Here is a 21618-nt window from a genome sequence, read left to right on the forward strand (position 1 = left end):
CCCCGGTGCACCTTACATGAATGAGACTTCTATGATTAAATGGTAATTATAAACTTCTAATAGAAAACGTAATAAATCGAATGCATAATATGGTGGCAGGCTTTCAAAGTCTTTAGTTACATATTGAGCCCAAAGCCGGAAAGCTCATATACAACCCCCCGTTGGGGTCTTGGTTAAGGACATCGAGTTCTCTGGATTGCCGTGTCTACTGACGAGCTTTTAACCCCGATGCCCGAGTGCTAGTTACATTCCACAGTTCCTCATTTATGATCCTTCATGACTTATATCAGTTATATCCCACGATACGGTGGAGATATAAGAACGCATAAGGCGTGACTCGATATATTGGTCCATGATGAATGGGATAAGTTCCAAGCGTCCTTAGAAAGCGTATCCGCAGCATAAATTCGTATTCGTAATTCTTGATCACCAAGGTATTCCACTGGGCAGCAAGAAGTCGAAAGCGTGAGGAGGAATGCGTACAAAAACTGGAACAGCTAGCATGATGAGTTGTTGGAACTAACAACTGAGGAAAAAACGCTTGTGCAGGAGCTTTTATAGACGAAAGTTCAACGTAAAAGGGGCAGGGATGACGGATATTTTATGTGAAAGTAGGGGTCGCATAGATTTTATTGGCGGCAGCAAATTGGTGGTGGTATCATGGAAGGGTTGATGATTCGCAAATATTTCTCGCGGCTGACGTCACGAATACCTTAAATAAAATGCGTATGACGTCACAAATACCTTGTAGAATTACGTAGAAACGTTCATTTTCTACTGCCTATAGTGGAAAAAGTGATCATTTCTACCGCCACAAAATAAGGTCTTCAAAAATGAATTCTGCACTCTCATTAAGATTTTGTTACAGTGCTCGTATCACATTTTTTGAAAATTTTCAATATTGAACCGCATCAGAGGCTCTCAAAATGGCGTGATTCGATTTTTTTTATGAATTAAGCATGAAAAAAATTGATTTTGAAAATGAATTTATAGGTATAATACTGTATTTGTCGCTTTTGAAACTTATAATTTCTGTAACTTCAGTTAAAAGTAATATTAGGTATATATTTTCCTGATCTGAGTGAAAATCCTAACAGAATAAACAGCTGTTAAATTTCAAACAGCAATTCACATGGCAATCTGTATTTCCTATTTTATAAATGAAAAAGAGGTGTAGGTACTTGGAAAAGGAGGCATGTGAAAACGAATATTGAATGGAACTACTTGTACATGGCCTATAAGTGTTAAAACTGTGCATATCTCATAGTCAGCTATAGATGGTAATTTTTTACTCTCCACACTGTAGTTATTAGTTGACTCAATCCACGATCTTCTGAATAATATATTCTTCTTCGTTTGCCAAATTCTGTAAAAATTGCAATGAAACTAGTTAATCACTTCTACGAAAAGTAATTTCAATCTTACAGCTATGAGATGCGTGGATCTATGTATGTTTAATTTTTCTGGTATTTCAGCTGGAAAAACTCTGAATTCTACGTGTACCTACTATTTCTAATGTTTTAAAGACCAACTTTTTGTGAAAAAATACCAATCTCCAACATTACCTTTGTGTTTGTTTGAATCTTTCATTCCTCAGGTCTCCTCCAACATTACCGAGTTTAAACTTTCAATCACAGGGGGGCCGGAGGAAGATTGGGCTCAAAAGTGGTGATTACAGGAGGCAACGTTTGAAGAGGGATGACATTATCAGTTGCATCAGTCCAAGAGATGTATTCAGATTCATCAGGCCACATGAAGTTGATAATTTCACTTACCTCAGAAGGGATACTTATTGGTCTAGGAGAGAAATACATGATACGAGCTGAGGATATCATCTCAGGATAAGGGATACTTCTTGTAGCAGGGGGTTTAGGGGGTAAAGAGATGATACGAGCTGAGGATATCGCCGTAATGTTAACTGCGAAAGATACATAATATCAAAAGAATTACTATATTTGAGTCACTTCTTATGTCTTGGTCGAGAAAAATTAATTTATGAAATAGTTGAGCATTTTGTTACTTACTCCAGAGTATTGACATGAAAATTTGAGATAAAATGAGTGAATTCATGTCACTTTATGCAAATTGCTGAAAATTTTATGAACGAAGGTACAAAATGAGATATAACTGATATGAATTATCGTGTGAGAAAAATTACATGAAGAAACATTCGTTTGTGGTGTACAAGTGAGAATTGAGTATTACATGCAGGTAGGTATTCGTGACTATGCACACTTATCTAAGATTTCATTAAAATCTGATGATAAAATTTAAGACCAAATTAAATGATATCGTTAATATTGATCTGATTGGATATATTCGCTATTGCTGAGCACATACATTTAAATTTGAAGCGATGTGGTGCCCAAAATAGGTAGATGATTTAGAATTTGCTGTAGACGTTGACTGGAAATGGAGCAGCAACTGAAGCATTTTTTTGAGCTATGTCGAATTAGAATTTGATTTTTAGAAACAGCATGGTGTGACTCTGAACTCTGCCTCCTCTCCTCCTCCTCTCCCCATAGCCAAAATTTCAGCAGCCTGAATTAATTTTTCGATTTTTAGCGAATTTTTGAAAATCCAGAGCTTGCTGATTTTCAAAATATCAATTATAGGTAGATACTTGAGTACATTTTTTTTTTGTAAAAATAATGGAATTCTGTTCTAAAACTACTCCCTCAAACTGAATTTCACGATTTTTGGCCATTTTGGAACTTTCAGCAGAATTTTTTTTTACATAATTCTTCTAGTATTTTTGAATTTACCAAGGAAATGCGAACATTTATTTAGCCATGCTAATCGATTTTTTGTTTGTTGATTTCAATAATTTAGAGATCGAATGGTCTTCAAATTCATCAATTTTTGACATTCTTTTTCATTCTTTTTTTAATATATATTTCATTTTTTATTGTATATATCAATTCCCATAATTTATCTGTTTTCATTTTTTATTGTTTCTTTACTCATTTTTTATTCCTTTTCATCCATTCTCATTTTATTTCACTTTAAAACATTTTCCTTTCTGGGGGGGGGGGATTAATTTTCTCTCTGTTTTTTTTTCAATTTCCAAATATTTTAATTCACTTAATTTCATGTTTTCTTTTTCAACAATCAAGTGTACGTTTTTGTTTCTAAATTTTCTTTTCTTACAAATTGTTTCCTCTTCATTCCTTTTTTATATATTATTTCATTTTTTATTGTTTTTTTACTCATTTTTTGTCATAAATTAATTTTCTATTCCTTTTTGACGATATTCGTTTTATTTCACTTCCAAACATTTTTCCTTTTGGGAGGGGGGAGGGGCATAAATGTTTCCTCAGTTTTAATTTCAATTTTCAAATATGTATTTCAATTTCCTCCATTTCATTTTTTTTTTCAATTTGATTAATTGATTTCTTTTGGTTCTATTGAGTACTTTCAGGATTGATTTCATTTTTAGAATTGTATGTTTTGTTTTTCCACCCCTCGTTTTCTCATGTTCAATTTTGGTTCCTTTCAGTTCTCATTTTGAGGGGTTTCAACTTTCAATGTTTTTTGTTGTTGTTAGTTTCTGTTTTACATATTTGATGTTTTCATTTTCAATTTTTTGTTTTAGGTTTTATTGGAGCAATTTTTCTTGCTTTTGGTTTTTGAATCTATTTCAGTTTTTTTTTTTTACTTCTTGAATTTCAATTTAGTTTTTTCACAGTTGATTTTTTTTTAACTTTTTTTTGTGCTTCAATTATTTTCTTGGTTTTTGTTTGGTCAAATTTTCAAAAGTTGGCTACAATATTAAAAATCACATTCATTTAAAAAAAAAAGTTCTCCATTTTGTCTCGGTCCGATATTTTTTCATCTCGCTGAGATTCCTCTCTCAAAGCAGAAAAATAAAAAACAGGGGATCATCATTCCGAACACGAAGAAACAAATTCGAAAATTAAGTATTGGCTATCGGAACTTGGTAAAGGTACAGGGGAGGATTGACAAAAATTCAAAGATGGCTACCCCGATGAATACCTAAGTCTTTGCTATAAGTTTCTAATAATTCCAACATCGACTTTTCGCTAAAATTGTCAACGTCTTGCTTTTTGTCAAAAATTTTCAAAATTATCGTTTTTTTCAAAAATTTACAAAAATTTTTGCCTTTTAGCAAAATGGCGAAAAATTATCATTTTGTCGCTAAAAATTCCAAACGGTCTTTTTTCCCCCTGAAAATTGTCCCAAAGTCTGGCTTTTTTGACAGAAATTGTAAAAATAGCCCCTATTTTTGCAGAAATTGGCGAAGTTTTGCTTATTTCCAGAAATTGAAAACATTCTCGCTTGGTTGCCAAAAAAGATTATGAAAATCAGTCTTAAAATTATTCCTCAAGCTGAATTTTGCGATTTCTGGTCATTCTGGAGCCTCCAGTACGATTTTTTATTTTTCTAGCTATTTTTGAATTTTTTCGGATGGCACTGAAATTACATAATTTGATGGCTATAAATCGAGTTTTGGCTTATTTTCGACCCATTCAACGAGCTTACTTACAAAATATGTAATGCGGTGACGAGTTCCAAATGGATTCGTTCATCTATTCAAATCGATAAAAACTTGGGAAAATCTTCAAAAATAAGAAAATCGTATTCTTTCATTTATTTTCAATTCCTGCAGTTTTTTTTTTCTTTTTCAAGTCACCTATGTTGCAAATGAATATTGTACAACTAAAGTGTTGGATATTCTCATAATGAAGATCATGTCATGTCTCGGTTCTATTTTTCACGTAGATGCCCAATGGTTTCATTTTTTTGATCATTTTGCTCGTTTCGTTGTTACTATAGCTGCTAGAATTTTCCTTCGAATAAAAATAATAATACATATTTGAAAAATCTGCAGACCAAGAAAAATTGATAATTTTCTTCTATAAAAACAAATAGAACCAAGCAGACGACAAACCTGTTCAATAATACACATCGAACGCGCCGAGCACGCATTTGATATTTCGTTTCATGAAACCAGTTATGAAAATAAATGTATCAAACCATTTATCGCTTGGCCGAGTGATTAATTGACCTTAAACCAAAACGGCCAGGCGTTGTCGGCAAATCATAAAAAGAATATGGATTCTGATCTGAGAATTTTTTACAATGAATTTTTTTTTCGTACAAATATTTTTACGCTTTGTAGAATATTAGAAGCCGCAGCTGAACAGCCGACTCGATCTTGTAATTTCATTTAATCTCGACCACATAATATCGAACCAGTCACTCGGCGCGATCCGCGACACAATAATCTCGATGCTATAAAGCCTGATCACTTTTTTTTTTCAAACCGTTATCCTCTTCTACCAACTCAACTGTATTATAAGCCTTACTAAAGTATAGGTAAATTTTTATAAAACAAAGCACACACGTGTAAAGGTCAAAAACTCGTTTTGTTTTTTTCTTTCCTCCAACAACACAGATGGCATTGTATTTCACAGGTTAGGCGTCCGAATGAGATTATCTTGAACAAAAAAAAAAAATAGCGTACATAAGAGACGTTATTTATTATTCAGACGACATAGGTACTCGTTTGCAAACGACGCTTGTAAACATACTTCAGTATCGAGTACATTGTTATTAGATGGTACTTGTTTATTTAAAGGCTCTATTACAAGAGCGCACGGCACGCCAGCGCCATGATTATTCTTTTCATATTGTTTTTTCCTGTATCTATGTACAATCTATTCAGCGTAAGTTACAAAACAATCGACGAATTCGTTCCGAGACGATGGTTCGCGTCTCACCTCAGATCTTAGGTACGTTTCAAGATCTGGGACAACTCAATTTGAGGGATTTCAAGATGGCCTCAGACTCGATAGGCTCAGTAGGTCTAATCTCACTCAACGCTAATGTACCAATCACAAGTTTTTTTTTCACTGCTTATAGGCAGATTATAGAGTATCGGCAATAGACAGTTAGGCATATTTGAAAAATCTAGTCGAACGTTTCATTAGCGGATTAAAAAACGAATATTAAACGCTTTATTAAGATATAACTAGATTAGATTTATATACGTGTAAGCCGGTCGCGATTATACGGATAAAATCACTTCGGTAGACGGATTTTATTCATAGGCTATTTTCTGTTGAATAATATTCATAATTGAACAGGTTCGTTGACACGAAAACGAGACTAAATGGTATCAAGTAGGCATCGAGTGTGCGTAGATCGAGCTCCAGAAAGTTCACGCGATCGAGGATTAATAAATTACGCGTATATTATATTGGAGAGGATAATATGCTGTTTGGTTGGGTATTAAGTAGGAAGATATTCTTACTGTATTAATTAGTAAAAGATATACCTGAACTTGATTGGAAACAATGTGTTTCTTTGAGATTTGAATCTCGAGAGTACTCCTATATTCATACGGATTAATTTTGAATAAAGAATTTAAAAGAGTGTTTGGTATTGGGTAAAATTTTGTGAAAAATTCCATCAGCTTTTTTAAATAGCATTTTCGAAAGGTTGAAATCAAAATCCATTTTTGACGACGGTGGTGGCGGGGGGGGGGGGGGTGATACATCAAAAAATGAGTGGCATTCTTCCTCTTTTGCACACATTGCTAAGAAGATGTATACTCACAACTCATCGAAAGCTGACCAAGTTTTGATATGTATTACAACTTTTTTCTTAGGATTATGAAGAAAATTTTTTATGGCAAAACTTTGCGGATTCGCAATTTTAAAAAAAATAGTTTCTTAGTTTTCAACATTGATAACTTTTTAAACTTCAATCCTAGACAAAAAGTTGCAATCATACAATTTGTCCAGTTTTTCACGTGTAAATGATTTTTCTGGTCATTTTTTAAATTTGCAATTTTTTCCTCTCAGATGGATGAAACAAGATACCTGGCTCAAGTTTTTTCGTCAAAATCTGTTCATAAGTCCTTCAATTTGCAAGTAAGGTGAAAACCTCCGGCTGATGAAAAATCAATTTTGCAATTTTGACGTCAACTTCTTAAGAACGTCAGTATTTTTCTTTCCCCTTCGGCTTTAAAGATAGGCGGACATTCAAAAAAAAATGTCAAAGTCTCTGAGACCATTCTGGTGATTTCCTCATCAACAATTCGCCATAAAAATGACAAAAACTCCACTGGGTGACTTCTGGTGAATCTGTCACGAAGAAGTCAGCAAGGAGTCACCAGACATTCGAAAGAAATTTTTAAGGTCATGAGGACACTGTTGACTCTGGTGAGGGTTTCACCAACAATTCGTGTTAAAAAGGACAATTAACCCACTCGGTGAATTCTGGTGACTTTGTGGTGGCAGATTCATCAGAAGTCTCCAAGTGAGTTTTCGACCTTCTCAAACATGACTTTTATGGTGAAAAAATCACCAGGATGTCCTAATGACATTACAAATTGTTTTCAAATGCATGGTGACTCCTTGGTGAATCCTGGTGACTTCTGGTGACAGATTCACCAGAAGTCATCAAGTGAGTTTTTGATTTTTTTTTCTGGTGAATTAATGGCGAAAAAATCACCAAAATGTGCTAATCACCCTAGAAAATGTTTTCGAATATCTGGTGACTCCTTGGTAAATACTGGTGACTTCTGGTGACGGATTCACCAGAAGACACCAAATGGGTTTGTTGTCATTTTCAACACGAATTGTTAATGAAAAAACCACCAGAATGTTCTCAGGACCTTTAAACATTTTTTCAAATGTGTGGTGACTCCTTGGTGAATCCTGGTGACTTATGGTGACAGATTCACCAGAAGTCACCAACTGAGTTTTCGACTCTTTTTCAGGCGAATCAATAATGAAAAATTCACCAGAATGTCCTAATGACCCCAGAAAATGTTTACGAATATCTGCTGACTCCTTAGTAAATTCTGGTGACTTCTGGTGACGGATTCACCAGAAGTCACCAAATGGGTTTATTGTCATTTTCAACATAAATTGCTGTTGAAAATCCCACCCCAATATCCTCCTGACCCTAGAATTTTTTTTTAGTGTCCGCTGATTCCTTGGTAAAGAAGTCACCAAGTGAGTTTTCGACTTTTTTCAGGCAAATTAGTGGTGAAAAAATCACCACAATGTCCTAGAAAATGTTTTCAAATATCAGGTGACTCCTTGGTAAATCCCGGTGACTTCTGGTGAATCCGTCACCACTTCACCAGAAGTCACCCATTTTCAACACGAATTGGTGGTGAAAACCCCACCACAATATCCTCCTGACCCTAGAATGTTTTTTGAGTGTCTGGTGATTCCTTGGCGAATCCTGGTGATTTCTGGTGACAGATTCATCAGATATCAGCAAGTAAGTTTTCAACTTTTTTAAAGTCACCAAGTGAGTTTTTGATTTTTTTGGGGGCGAATTAATGGTGAAGAAATCACCAGAATGTCCCTGAATGTCCTAATGACCCTAGAAAATGTTGTAGAATGTCTGGTGACTCCTTGGCAAATCCTGGTGACTTCTGGTGACAGATTCACCAGGAGTCACCAAGTGAGTTTTCGACTTTTTTAAAGGTGACTTCATGATGAAAAAATCACCAGAATGTCTTCCTGACCCTGGAAATTTTTTTTGAGTGTTCGGTGACTCCTTTGTGAATTCTGGTGACTTCTGGTGACGAATTCACCAAGAGTCACCAAATGGGTTTATTGCAATTTTCAACACAAATTGGTGGTGTAAAAAGCACCACAATATTCTCATGGCCCTAGAATGTTTTTTTGAGTGTCTAGTGATTCCTTGGTGAATCCTGGTGACTTCTGGTTACAGATTCACCTGATGTCACCAAGTGAGTTTTCGACTTTATTTTAGGTGAATCAATACTCACAATAGTGAAAAAATCACTAGAATGACCTCATGATCCTAGAAAATGTTTTTCGAATATCTGGTGATTCCTGGTGATGGATTCACCTGAAGTCAATAAATGGGTTTATTGTCATTTTCAACACAAAGTGCTGTTGAAAACCCCACCACAATATCCTCCTGACCCTAGAATTTTTTGTAGTGTCCGCTGATTCCTTGGTAAAAAAAAGTGACCAAGTGAGTTATCGACTTTTTTCAGGCAAATTAGTGGTGAAAAAATCACCAGAATGTCTTCCTTGGTAAATCTTGGTGACATCTGGTGGGATTCACCAGAAGTCACCAAATGGGTTTATTGCAATTTTCAACACGAATTGGTGGTGAAAAAACCACCACAATATCCTCTTGACCCTAGAATGTTTTTTTGAGTGTCTGCTGATTCCTTGGTGAATTCTGGTGACTTCTTGTGACAGATTCACCAGATGTCACCTAGTGAGTTTTCAACTTTTTTTGAAGGTGACTTCATGATGAAAAATTCACCACAATGTCTTCCTGACCCTGGAAATGTTTTTTGAGAGTCCGGTGAGGCGGTGACTCCTTTGTAAATTCTGGTGACCTTCTGGTGACGAATTCACCAGGAGTCACCAAATGGGTTTATTGTATTTTTCAACACAAATTGGTGGTGAAAAAACCACCACAATATCCTCCTGATCCTAAAATGTTTTTTTGAGTGTCCGGCGATTTCTTGGTGAATCCTGGCGAGAAGTTACCAAGTGAGTTTTTTACTTTTTTTCAGACGAATTGATGGTGAAAAAATCACCAGAATGACCTCATGACCCTAGAAAATGTTTTCGAATGTCTGGTGACTTCTGGTGACGGATTCACCAGAAGTCACCAAGTGAGTTTTCGAATTTTTCAAATGTGACTTTATGATGAAAAAATCACCAGAATATACTCCTGACCCTAGAATTTTTTTTTGAGTTTCCGGTGATTCCTTGGTGAATGCTGTTGACTTCATGGTGACAGATTCACCAGAAGTCATCAAATGGGTTTATTGTTATTTTTAACACGAATGGCTGGTGAAAAAAACACCGGAATGTTCTTCAGGACCTTCAAAAACTTTTTCGAATGTCTGGTGACGTCTTGGTGAATTCCGGTCACTTCTGGTGTCACCAAATTTCTCGTGATTTTTTCAACATAAATTCACCTTTAAAAAAAGTTGAAAACTCACTGTCACCAAAACGTAGAAAATTCATATTCTACTGTGTGGCGACTTCTTAGTGACAGATTCACCTAGCAATGATCATAATGTGATAGATTCTCTACCTAGTACGTTTTTTGATGAATTAGTCACTGAGAAGTCACCAAAACATAAAAAATTCATATTTCACTGTCTAGTCACAAAGTACAAAATCGATCACATTATGTCAGTCTCTAGTCAACACTTTATCAACAACCTTTTTGACTCGTCTGATACTAATGTACTGGCAATGAGTAATTCTGACATCCCATCCATTCCCATTCCCCTCCTCAATTACTCGTGGTTTATTTATCGTATTTTTACCCCAGAGTTAGAAATTCTGCCAAAACAAACTGGTTTTCATGCTATCAAATCTTCGGTTTTTACGTTGAAACTTCCATGTCAGCTTTAAAGCGTACACGCAAAAGATACAAAAAGGTACTACATGATCGATCGTTTGTCGCCGCTGGTCGATAATCACGCGATCCAAGCACTTACAGTATCGATCGATGTGATCAGTTGAACGTGAGATCCATTAACAACGCTATAACACAAGTAACTCGTTGTACAGAGTACAGAATGTGAAAAAAAAATAAAGAAACCCGAATCGAGTCGGTATTACATTCGCTGCGAGTAGATATAAGTATGTTTGGATGGGGTGTTATGTCGATAATAAAATACTCATTAAAAAACCTATTTTCCAACTGGATTTTCGGAGATACGATATAATACAACATCCATTCATTGTGAAGCTGTATGCATACTCTCGGCAGTATGTAACTCGAATACGATGAACGAGTGTAGGTGTTTGATAGGCTTTATAGTATAGGATACAACGAGAACGAGAGATGAAGATGAAGAAATTGAGATTATTCCAATGGTACTGTAGGCTGAGGCGAGCACGTGCGTAAAAAAAAGTTGATAGAAGTGACTGTGTGTTTCATAATGATGACATGTTCGACGACGGATTAGCGTATAATGTATTCGGCTATATAGATTTATTTTTCTACGCATGATGAGAGTTGAATCGGATTTTAAAACGGATTCCAGCGATGATTGGTTCGAAACGGACGAGTTATAAATACAACGGGTTATAAGAATTAGCCGAAGAAATGAGAGACTTTTTGACGGATGTATCTGAAGATCTGATTGTGAGTACAGATGGATTTGTATTTTGTACTGGTGGAATGGAACCATATGGTGAATTATTATGTGTTGAGGGGTTGTGTGGGAAATTTTTCGAGTAGTTCTAATTCACTACTGGTGATTTGATTTTATTCAGTAGTAGCAATTCTTTTATGGTGGAAGTTGATTTTTGGGCAACTGATTAAAAATATAAGCCTAGGTACCTACAAGTATGAATTACCATATAAAGTGCTTTAAGAGAAGTAATAATCAATTGAAAACTTACCAAATGAGCTGGGATAAATTTCCAAACCCCAGGAGAAAAATTGGATACCTTGGAGAAAATCTTTGAAAAATAGTTACTTCATTTTTGATGCAATAAAAACAAATTTAATGTACTCAAACTCTACAAAAAAATACATATCTATCATCTAACAATGAAAGTTTGAAAAAAAAATCACAATAAAAATAAAATATTGCTTTTCAAGCACTCTCGTCAGCCGGATTTTGTACCACACCGGTAAACAAAATTATCCCCGAAGCTCGATGGTAAATCGAGAAAAGGAATGGTCGATCAGCATGGAACGGAAGAGGTGGATTTGAGTAAGTAACTAATGACGTGAGCACAAATTGTATGGCAGTCACTGCACTGGCTACAGTTCCTTCTTCGTTAACTTCGATCTCAGCCACGTGACTTACTTTTGATACAGCTACATTTTTCAAGTCCACCATATTGCCTAGTTCAGCCTTATCAAACATTTGTTTTACTCCTAGTTTCGTCAAATGCTCATTTATATCTTGGGACCAACGGAATTTCATTCGAGGAATTTCGTAATTCACGTAGGTACTTTTCAAGGATTCTATTATTTTTGGAAGTTGTTCTGGTTTGAGTGAATTTACGAGTGTTTTGAGGGGTTGATTTCGATGTGGAAGGACAATCAACATGGAAAAGTCTTGGTATAAGTAAGGTAAACTGATGGCTTCGAATTTCAGGTCTTTATTATCGACGTACGGAATTGATTCGTTGTTACTCATTGTTGGTACTTTTACCAGTTTCAGTCCAGTGTTGAAATTTTTCCTGAAATTTGAAAGATATACTCGTATAGGTACTTGACATGATTCATATGAACGAGTATACCTAACTTACAATAATAATTAGATAGGTAGGTAGCTATGAGCTTACGTTTCAGTATACGACTCAGTAAATCTATCGGCCCATTTTCCGGCGAAGTATAAAGCGCTTGCTAATAATATTACGGTGTCCTTTGATAATTCGCTTTTGAATAGATCCTGTATACGATTATTTGTTTTTTCGGAAACCCATCTAAAATAAACAGAAATTACCTATATTTTATTTGACTTTTTTCAAGGTTTCCAAAGTCATTGATTAACTATTTAAACATCATTGTCATCCTATTGGATTTGATTAGGTCTGAACAGCTCAAATCCGAACAAAATATTGATCTGACCAAGTCTAACTGATCAGATTCAATCATTCCCTCTGCTGGGTAGATAAAAAAAAAGTGAAAAAATAAATAAAAAGATGAAATGATTACTTATTAACGGCACTGGTAGCTTCAGGTCCTCCCTTGGCAAAATCCAATTGTTGAGATTGACTTTTATAATATTTTGTCGTGCCTTTCAAGTAGTTTTCTTTGAGTTTCAATCCTTTCTGAACGAATATTCCATTTGCAATGTTCACGTTAGTCCCATTATAGGTTGTGTTTTGTATGTCGTTCAACAACTTTCCAAAATTTTCGTGACCTTCTGCCGATCTGTTGGTGAAAATGGATAAGTTTTTAATTTTTTTCAAATAAGTATGTACAATGTTCTTGAGAATTTGGCTTCAGTGAAGTGACCGATCATTCTTGCCTCAAAATCAAATTTTCTAACTGTCAAAATTATTAATATTTCAACTTTTGGCAAATTTTTGAAACTAAAAAAAAAAATGCCTCATTGATCATTGCTTTTCTTTTGTTTTTCATGATGAATAAAAATCTGAAAATTTATTTACCTATGCAATGAATAAAATTTTTCTGCATGGTTGCATGATCGGCTCAAAAGTGTGGGAATCGAATTGGGGAGGTCCATATTAGTGTTCAAACTGGTTTTCAAATTTTTATCTCAAGATTTACCATTTTTGAGTAAAAAAAAACAATGCACACCAATTTCCTATTTCTACCACTTTCAAAAATTTGTTAAAATTTGAAAAATCAACTTCGACAGCTCAAAATCTGATTCTGCGGTGTAAATTATCATGCTCTTTCATTGAACCAAATTTCAGTCCAATGAGAGTTGAAGGATTGCATCGGTCCTTTTGTTAGTACCCAGAGAAAAATGATTGAATGGGATTCGGTATCTGGACAGATCTAATCTGATCAAAACTCCGATATGATTGGATCTAGTCAGATTAAATTGATCCGAGGAATGTCCAGATCTGATCAGGTCTATTCAGATATGGTCAAACGTCAAAACTTTGATCCATATCAAATCTGATAAGATCTGGTCAGTTCAAATTAGATCCATGGAATGCCCTGATCGGATCAGATCTAATCATTTTCCTTTGGGTATAAACTTAATGAAATAATTAATGTTTCCTTACGTCTTTTCTCCATCAGAAAGTCCCAAAACTTTGGAAAGCTCAGTTTTGGTGGTGCCAGTGGCGCCCAAATGTACCAAAGCCAACGCTCCGTAAATGTTGAGTGGTGAGAATATGAAGTTTCCTTCTGGTTTCAAATCATTTACTACTAGTTTGGAAAAATCTACGTTCAGTTTATTGACGCTGTTTTTCACATTCTATAATAATTGTCACAATTTGTAGTTCATATTACGTAATAATTGCATTAGAAAGGGTTTTAAAAATCGATACTCGCTTTATTATATTACTTACTCGAGAAAATTCATTTTCGACTGGCTCTTGTTGCGAAAATACACACACATTTCCGGTAAATAATATTAATGCTATGAATAGAATCATCTAACAAAACAAAGGTTATCATGAAAAAAGTGAAGTATAGATTAGGTAGGTGCCTACTTAATAAAATCAAATTTTGAAAACAAAAGAATAAAAATTCAAATTAACTCACCTCGAAGTCTTTGGTCTTTTAAACTATCACAGATTATAGATATTGTTTAAAAATCATTCGTGCGAGCCACGAACCAAGTTACTCGAAAATATTACACCTTACTCGATTTTGTACCAAATTTATACACTTTGCTTTGGTAAACGTTCTGCATAAATACCTAGCTTTTAAATGGTTACGAATCGTTTAAAATATTTATGTAACGTCTCAATTAAATCCAACTTATGTTTGGTCTGTCTTTCATGTTTTTCCCATTTCACTATCTGTAACTATTTTGTTCAAAACAAGTTTCTAGTCAGAGTCATTAAAAAAATTAAGTAGATAAACAGAATTATCTCTATGGTTGATTACAAAAATGAAGTAATCAAAGGTGAAAATTTTGTTATTAAATTATCAGTGTGAATATTCATAAGTACATAGGTACGTAACCTGATATAGTCGGTCTATTTCAAATTAGGATAGATTACCAATTTGCTAAAGGTTGGTGAAACAAAAAAAAACACATTAGTATTTGCACAGCAAAATAATGTAAAACCTTTATTGAAAGTCCCATTGAATTATTGTGCATTTATATGCAGTATTCAGCTCATATTCTCGAATATTACACTCCTTGAATTTCAAAAGTAGGTATACCTATGCGTGGTATCCCATCTCCTAATAAACCGCCCTTACTAATAATATAGGCAACTTATTTCGAGTGCTCACGTGTGTATTTGCCTAGCCTTCGAATGAAAGGGCTGAATATGCGCTCAATGAATGAAGAACCCAAGGGAAAATGATCAGATCCATTAGGGGAGACCTGATTAGATCTGACCAGATCTGGTCAGACTCAATTTAATTAGATTTTCTTATTGGAAGCTACCTACTTATTTTTTTTCATGAAAATTTTGGACAATTTTAAGCATCCGGAACTGATTAGATCTGATTTGACCTGTCGACCTGTCCAATGAAAAATGATTGAATTTGATCAGACCGGGTAAGATCAAACTTTTGATCGGTTTAGAGCAGTTCAGACCTGGTCAGTTGTCAACAGATCAACCTGATGAGATCCGGTCATTATCGTACGTACATTTTACCAGACCTCAGACTTGATTAGCTTGACCTAATCATATTCAACCACTCCCCTTATAGGATATAAATAATGATACCTTTGTGTCGATGTCGTGGAAAGTAAACTATTTTGAAAATTTTTTAATATGAATGGTAAAAATAATAAATTTTTTAATGACATTTTTTCGGATATTTTATTCTGTGTAGCCCGGATCTTGCTAGATAGTTACCTATTGAGAAAAAATAAAGTAGGTCTACGTCATTTTTTGATGCAATGAATTAAAAATTTAGTTTAATCAAATTCTACAAACGAATAATTAATCACTTATCAAGAGAGCAAATTCACCAAAAAATGCATTAAATTCTATAAAATAGGTACTTTGCTTTTCAAGCATTCACGTCAGCCGGATTCTGCACCACTCCTGTAAACAAAATTACTTTTGTTGTGAGGTGGTAAATTGAAAAAAGAAATGGTCGATCAACATGAAACGGAATAGGTGTATCGGGGTTAGGCTGTTCCGTTGATGTAATTGAAGACTGCACTTTAGGTATTGCACTAGATAAAGTTCCTTCTTCGTTGACTTCAAGTTCAGCTGTATGTGTTACTTTCGATACAGATATATTTTTCGAGTCGACCATGTTACCCAGCTCAGCTTTATCGAACATTTGTTTTAATCCCAGCTTCTTCAACTGCTCAGTTATGTCGTGAGTCCATCGAAATTTCATTTGAGGAACTTGGTAATTAACGTGAGCAGCTTTAAAAGATTTTGCAGTTTTTGAAAGGTCAAGGTCTTCAGGTTTTAGCGAATTCACGAGAGTTTTGAGAGGTTGATCTGGATATGGCAAATGAATTATCATTACGAAGTCTGCGTAGGCATATGATATACTAGCTGCTTCGAATTTCAAATCTTTATTGTTGAGGTAAAGAGTCGTCAAATTCTTAGTCATGGTTGGAATTTGAATCTGCTTTACTCCTGTGTTGAAGTTTTTCCTGTAATTCAAATATTCGACTTGAGCTGATATTGTACCTATTTATAGATCAATAAGTAGGTAAGGTACATTTGAAAATCTGAACTACATGATCTTACGTTTGTGTATAACTTTTATTGAAACGACGGGCCCATTCTCCCGCGAAGTATAAAGCGCTTGCTGTTAAAATTTGCGTATTTTTTGATAATTCGTCATTGAATAAGTCTTTTACCTGATTTTTTGTTTCATCAGCAACCCATCTAAAATAATCAGACATTATTTTTACAATCGTCGTTGTCGTCATGAAAAAAAAATGAATTGACCACTACATGGTTAGGTACTACTTACTTATTCACAGCATTGGTAGCTTCAGGTCCTCCTTTTGCAAAATCCAACTGCTGAGTTTTACTTTGATAATAATTTTTCGCCTCGTTCAAATAATTTTCTTTGAGTTTTAATCCCTTTTGAACGAATACTCCATTCGCAATGTTTACTTGGATCCCATCGGCGGACGTTTTTTGTATATTAGTCAGCAATTTTCCGAAATGTTCGCGAACTTCAGCTGCTGATCTACAAAAACGAAACGAGTCATTTTGTATTATTCTCAAATACAAAAAGTGCGGGATATATGCCGTTCAAAAGGTAATGAAATAATAAGTCGCACTTGTTTTCTTCGACAGGAAGTCCCAAAACACTGGAAAGCTCCTTTTTGGTGGTACCAGTAGCGCCCAAATGCACCAATGACAAGACTTCGTAAGTGTTTAAAGGTGAAAATATGAAATTTCCTTCGGGTTTTAAATCATTTAATACTAGTTTGGAAATGTTGACGCTCAATCCACTGACACTATTGCTGACTAATGTCGCGTTTTTCACAATCTATAATAACGTAACACAGGTTTCGTTAAATGTGTATTTTATACACTAAGTAATTTTTTGTAAGTACAGAGTATGGTACTCTTGCTTGATGTAACTTACTTGAGCGTTTTCCGATTCAGCAGATGCGAAGCCATTTCCGATAAATAATAGTAAAGCCGTGCACAAAATCATCTGAGTAAGTATATCACGGGTTTTCATAGAGGGGAAAAAAAGAAAAAAAGAATAAAATGTAGTTAAGGGAATCATTATTAATTTACCTAAGTTATGAAAAAGCAGATCGAATGTGAAATAACTCACCTTAGAATCTTCTGTAGCCTGTGTTAGCTTATATCATGAATTTACTACAAATATTTGTACTATACTTGAACCAACGAGTAACTTGAAAATATTACCTATCCAACTCAATTTTGTATCTGCTTTATATACTAATGCGAAATGATTAAAAAAATTAACTCATTCGACCTTGCAGTTTAATTAGGCACTTATTTATTTGAAAATTTCTATTCACGGCATCAACCGGCTTATCTTTTTGCCAATGTGCTTTCTGCATTTCTTTAAAAACAAATTTGCAATTATTAGATAAAAATGATTAAAAATTTATAAAATTGTCTACACACTAATTACACAAGCATAAATTGTGAATAGAATTATAGGTATATAAAAAGTGGGGATTTCGAAGAGAAATTTCCTATTTGATTTTCAATTGTAACACCAAATTGAAAAAGTTATCTAGGCACCTGTGGATTTGTTGGTGGCAACAAATTTAAGCGACTTTTCAATGTATGAGGGCTGCAAAAGAGAGGAAATGATTATTTTTTAAATGCTAGATTGCAAAACGAACGGGGGAGGCCAAAATACCTGAATTTCAATAGTTTTTACTCAGCTCTCGAAAAAAATTCTCTTTTTTTATAGGTACTATAGTCAAAAAATCAGTTTTATTAAAATTTTGCACAGAAGTCAAAAATGACGATGGTTCTTACCTTGTACTCAAAACTGGAATTTCAACTTCAAAAATAAGAATTTTTCGTGGATTTCTGGAATAGGTACTCAGGCCTTAAACATGAATTTTTGACTACAAAAATTGCCAATTGTTTTCGTGAATTTTTGCAATCGTAACAAATCAATATCCTTTTAACCTATCGAAGCAGATTCAAGTTTATCGATGAATTTGCAAAAAAAAAAAATATGATTACTTATTTCATCCAAAATTTTTTTGTTTTGCTGAAATCCAGAAAATACTCCTGAAAACGTTAACCCTGAATCCAATAATCCCGAATACTATGGACTTGAATCACAAAAAAATAAATGAACCTGAATTCCTGTAACCCGAAATAAATATTCCCAAAAAAGATAATTTTTTAGGAATTTTTTGTACTCGTGTTACTTAGTATACAGCTACAAGCAAAAAAAAAGTTCAGCAGGCTCTCATTCAGCCTCAATTATACCTAGGAAGATAATTATTTTTCTTTTAATAGAAAGCCCTCGACGAGTACTTGATGCGAAAACTATAGCGAACACCAAAATTTGAATTTAAGGGTCCCAAATTTGGGGGAAAAAGGGCTAAAATCAACATAAAAAAATTTTGGAAATATGAATTCCAAAATTTGAACTGATTTGGTCCCATACAAGGGGAGATTGCCCCAAAAACGAATTATTGGGTCCCCTCCTCTAAATTTTTGAAATCTGGACCGATTTTGCTCATTTCTGTTTTAAAATCTTCCTTATGACGTGTAGATATGTTATAAAACATTTTGAATTCAACATTTTTTAGTTTAAGCATGAAAAATTGAAAATCAAAAAAGCATTTTTTTGAACAATCGTAACTTTGAACTTTAATTTCTCAGCCGAATACTTCCAATTTGCTAAGCATTTTATTTATCATCAAAAATATCAAAATAATAGTAAACAAAAATCCTACTTACACTTCTCAGTCGAGTATTTCTCTTTTTAATTAGGTACTCATATTGCTTACAATTAGTAATACAGTGGCGTCGCGATAAGTGAAACCTCGATATGTGAAAAAACTCAATAAGTGAAATAAAAACCTCCTTCCCTTCACCTTGGACTAATTTTACGTGTAAATCAACCTCAATAAGTGAAAAAGGGCTACCTCGTTAACTGAAACTATAGGATTTATCCCAAAATTATCGAGTTTACCTCTACCTACAAGTGAAATGTTGTCTGCGTTTTACCTCTATAAGTGAAAATACCTCTTTAACTGAAAGGTACTGACTCGTTCAGCCTCTATAAGTGAAAAAGAGCCTCAATGTTTTGCTAAAGTTGAATGGATTATGTGTCAAACAAGAAGGTAAGGATGGCCTGTGAGCTGTTTAAAGACTGACTGATCAAACTAAATTCGAAATTGATCACTGAAAATCGGAAAATTTTATTGTTCAATTCATGTTATTCGTTTTTTTAATCCGAATTTCGATAAGTGATAATTAACCAAAAAAAAACTCTCTAACTGAAACCTTCGTATGTGAAAAACTCGATAAGTGAAACAAAAATTTTCTTTCCTTGAATTTTCACTTATCACGACGCCACTGTAGTTGTAAAGAAAGGGCCTTGGGGTAACTTTGAAAAAGCGAGTTCTGAGAGAGAAAAGGGAGAGCGAAGGGGGGTAAGCCTGAGGAACGAGTGTGAGGGTTGGGCCGCGAAGCAACCGCGACCGGGGATGCGGAGCCCCCTAGTAAACTATAAACAGGGAGTCTGACTGTCTAACAAAATTTCAAAATGAAAAAGCAGAACTTTTGCAAAATTTTCAGCAGAGTCAAAATTTTAAATTCAAATTTTTTGCTTTTCTAATGTCTTCAAACATCTCATTATTTTTTTTTAGGAAGTGGATGTCAAAAATATTTCTTCGAGATTTCAATTTTTCGTTTTATTTCACCTGTGAAATTCTTGCTCATAAAGTTTGGCAAATGAACAATTTTTTTCATCAAAACAAATTTTTTTCAAAATTTTACAGGGATATTTCTAACATTATGTTTTTTGTGGCGCGGCGTGGCGTGGCGGGGGGGGGGGGGTACGTTTGAAATAAGACCCTGTAATAAATACTATCTCTCCAAACATACATATTTTTGGGGCCATCCGGAGAATCGGATTCGGAAAAAGTACGGTACCTGATCATTATAAGTAACGATTAAAGTAATACGTATAGTAACGATATGTATCGTAGAAAGTAAATCCCAGTTGGGTGAAAATCTGCCCTTCTGCCAATAAATACGCGGTAAAGAGCAGTTTAATTGGCATTTTACACTTCAACGCGACTTTAAACTGCTGCCATGCAGCAGATTTTACAGTTTTTAAAATCGCGCTTCAATTCACGGGCGTAATTTGAAGCGACTTTTTAGGTTGTCAGGCTGTGTGATTATTCTAACATGTAGCTCCGCACATTTTGTGTAGTTCCAAAAATTTGTTGTGTAGTACCAACATATTTGTGTAGTACCAAAAATAGATATTTACTGATTTGCTTGGGAGTTTTTCAATGAAAAGAAAGTTGAAAAAAGAGCTAATATTAGGTATGCTTGAAAAATATTTTTGTTCAAACTGTTAAAAATATCAGTGGTGGAAAAACTGACGTTTCACATCAAAATTATTGCTGTTTTGCTTCTTGAAACTGTGAATTTCAAAAAGCTTTTGCCCTTGCTTCGCTCGGGTCAATTTGATCTCTTCTTCACACTTCAAATTTCAAAAAAAGTATCGATGAAATTTTTTAAAAGTTGAGATCAGAAAAACTGAATTCTTACATTAAAATTGATACCTATTCTTCTACTTTTCAAACTACAAATTTTTGAAATTTTTCGCCCCTCACTTCGCTCGGGCGAATTTTGTTATTTTCTACACAGTTCCCATTTCAAAAAAACCTATGATTAAATTAGAAAAATGTTGAAATCAGAAAAACAGAATAGATAGTTTTCGACAAACTTTGTCTGGCAGTTAGGGGGGGTGGTAAGAAAATCAGGGAGAGTTGGAAAAATAAGGGGGGAATCTTGATACTGAAAATTATCCTGGTTGTGTTTGTGTAGCTCCAAAAAATTCTTAGAATAATCCCATGGTTGTCACAGTCATTTTCTGCACAGCAGAAAAAAATTTCTGCTGATAAACACGCCACAAGAATATTTCGTAGCGTATTTTTATCGCGTAAAGCCGCTACCGTTCTAAATTATGTGGCGTATTTTTGCACGTCGAAAAAACCAGCCACAAAAATACGCTACGCAAATATTTTGTAGCGTATTTATTCGCATATTTGCTGAAAAACGGGTGTAAATGTGGTATTTTGCGCGTGTGTTTCGGCTTAGTATATAAATCTGTAGTCACTTCTACCAAGTGCTCTGGTGGCGTAGGTAGCAAGGATTCCGCTCACAGATCCGGGGACTCGAGTTCGATCCCTGCTGGTGCCAAAAAATGTTTCAAGAATATTGATCAATGGCAGATTTTTACGCGTAAATAAAATATGCGCCGATTAATGGGCAGAAAATGCAATGGCGTAAAGTGTTAAATCTCCTGCCCGCGTTTTTATGT

General features: G+C 34.6%; 3 protein-coding genes and 1 long non-coding RNA gene across 4 annotated transcripts in view; 1 reads left to right on the top strand and 3 right to left on the bottom strand.

Moving 5' to 3' along the window:
* Art8 (Arginine methyltransferase 8) overlaps window positions 1-21618 on the top strand; it is an 85883-nt gene that overhangs the window by 24798 nt on the left and 39467 nt on the right. The window lies entirely within an intron of this gene.
* LOC135844815 (uncharacterized) lies at window positions 1007-2437 on the bottom strand. The gene is made up of 3 exons (XR_010558641.1): window positions 2025-2437; window positions 1566-1918; window positions 1007-1366 (listed from the first exon to the last, which is right to left on the bottom strand). It is a non-coding gene; the product is annotated as an uncharacterized LOC135844815 (long non-coding RNA).
* LOC135842921 (leukocyte elastase inhibitor-like) lies at window positions 11484-14463 on the bottom strand. The gene is made up of 6 exons (XM_065360607.1): window positions 14203-14463; window positions 14007-14093; window positions 13719-13912; window positions 12673-12891; window positions 12300-12440; window positions 11484-12194 (listed from the first exon to the last, which is right to left on the bottom strand). Exons 2-6 carry the CDS (start codon window positions 14091-14093, stop codon window positions 11600-11602), a joined length of 1236 nt encoding a protein of 411 aa, XP_065216679.1. The 5' UTR covers window positions 14203-14463; the 3' UTR covers window positions 11484-11599.
* LOC135842920 (serpin B4-like) lies at window positions 15375-17608 on the bottom strand. Its single transcript, XM_065360606.1, has 6 exons — window positions 17392-17608; window positions 17194-17265; window positions 16883-17094; window positions 16567-16788; window positions 16338-16478; window positions 15375-16240 (listed from the first exon to the last, which is right to left on the bottom strand). Exons 2-6 carry the CDS (start codon window positions 17263-17265, stop codon window positions 15637-15639), a joined length of 1251 nt encoding a protein of 416 aa, XP_065216678.1. The 5' UTR covers window positions 17392-17608; the 3' UTR covers window positions 15375-15636.

Source organism: Planococcus citri, chromosome 4, assembly GCF_950023065.1.
Source record: "Planococcus citri chromosome 4, ihPlaCitr1.1, whole genome shotgun sequence".
NCBI lineage: Eukaryota > Metazoa > Arthropoda > Insecta > Hemiptera > Pseudococcidae > Planococcus > Planococcus citri.

What these genes read in the sequence shown, in the direction of transcription:
- LOC135842921 (XM_065360607.1), bottom strand. Translation starts at nt 14,093, where the DNA reads ATGATTCTATTCATAGCATTAATATTATTTACCGGAAATGTGTGTGTA. An exon ending in TCGAAAATGAATTTTCTCGA is followed by an intron (nt 13,913 to 14,006) that starts GTAAGTAATATA and finishes CAATTATTATAG; the next exon opens with AATGTGAAAAACAGCGTCAA. An exon ending in CTTTCTGATGGAGAAAAGAC is followed by an intron (nt 12,892 to 13,718) that starts GTAAGGAAACAT and finishes TTTCACCAACAG; the next exon opens with ATCGGCAGAAGGTCACGAAA.
- LOC135842920 (XM_065360606.1), bottom strand. Translation starts at nt 17,265, where the DNA reads ATGATTTTGTGCACGGCTTTACTATTATTTATCGGAAATGGCTTCGCA. An exon ending in CTGAATCGGAAAACGCTCAA is followed by an intron (nt 17,095 to 17,193) that starts GTAAGTTACATC and finishes ACGTTATTATAG; the next exon opens with ATTGTGAAAAACGCGACATT. An exon ending in CTTCCTGTCGAAGAAAACAA is followed by an intron (nt 16,789 to 16,882) that starts GTGCGACTTATT and finishes TCGTTTTTGTAG; the next exon opens with ATCAGCAGCTGAAGTTCGCG.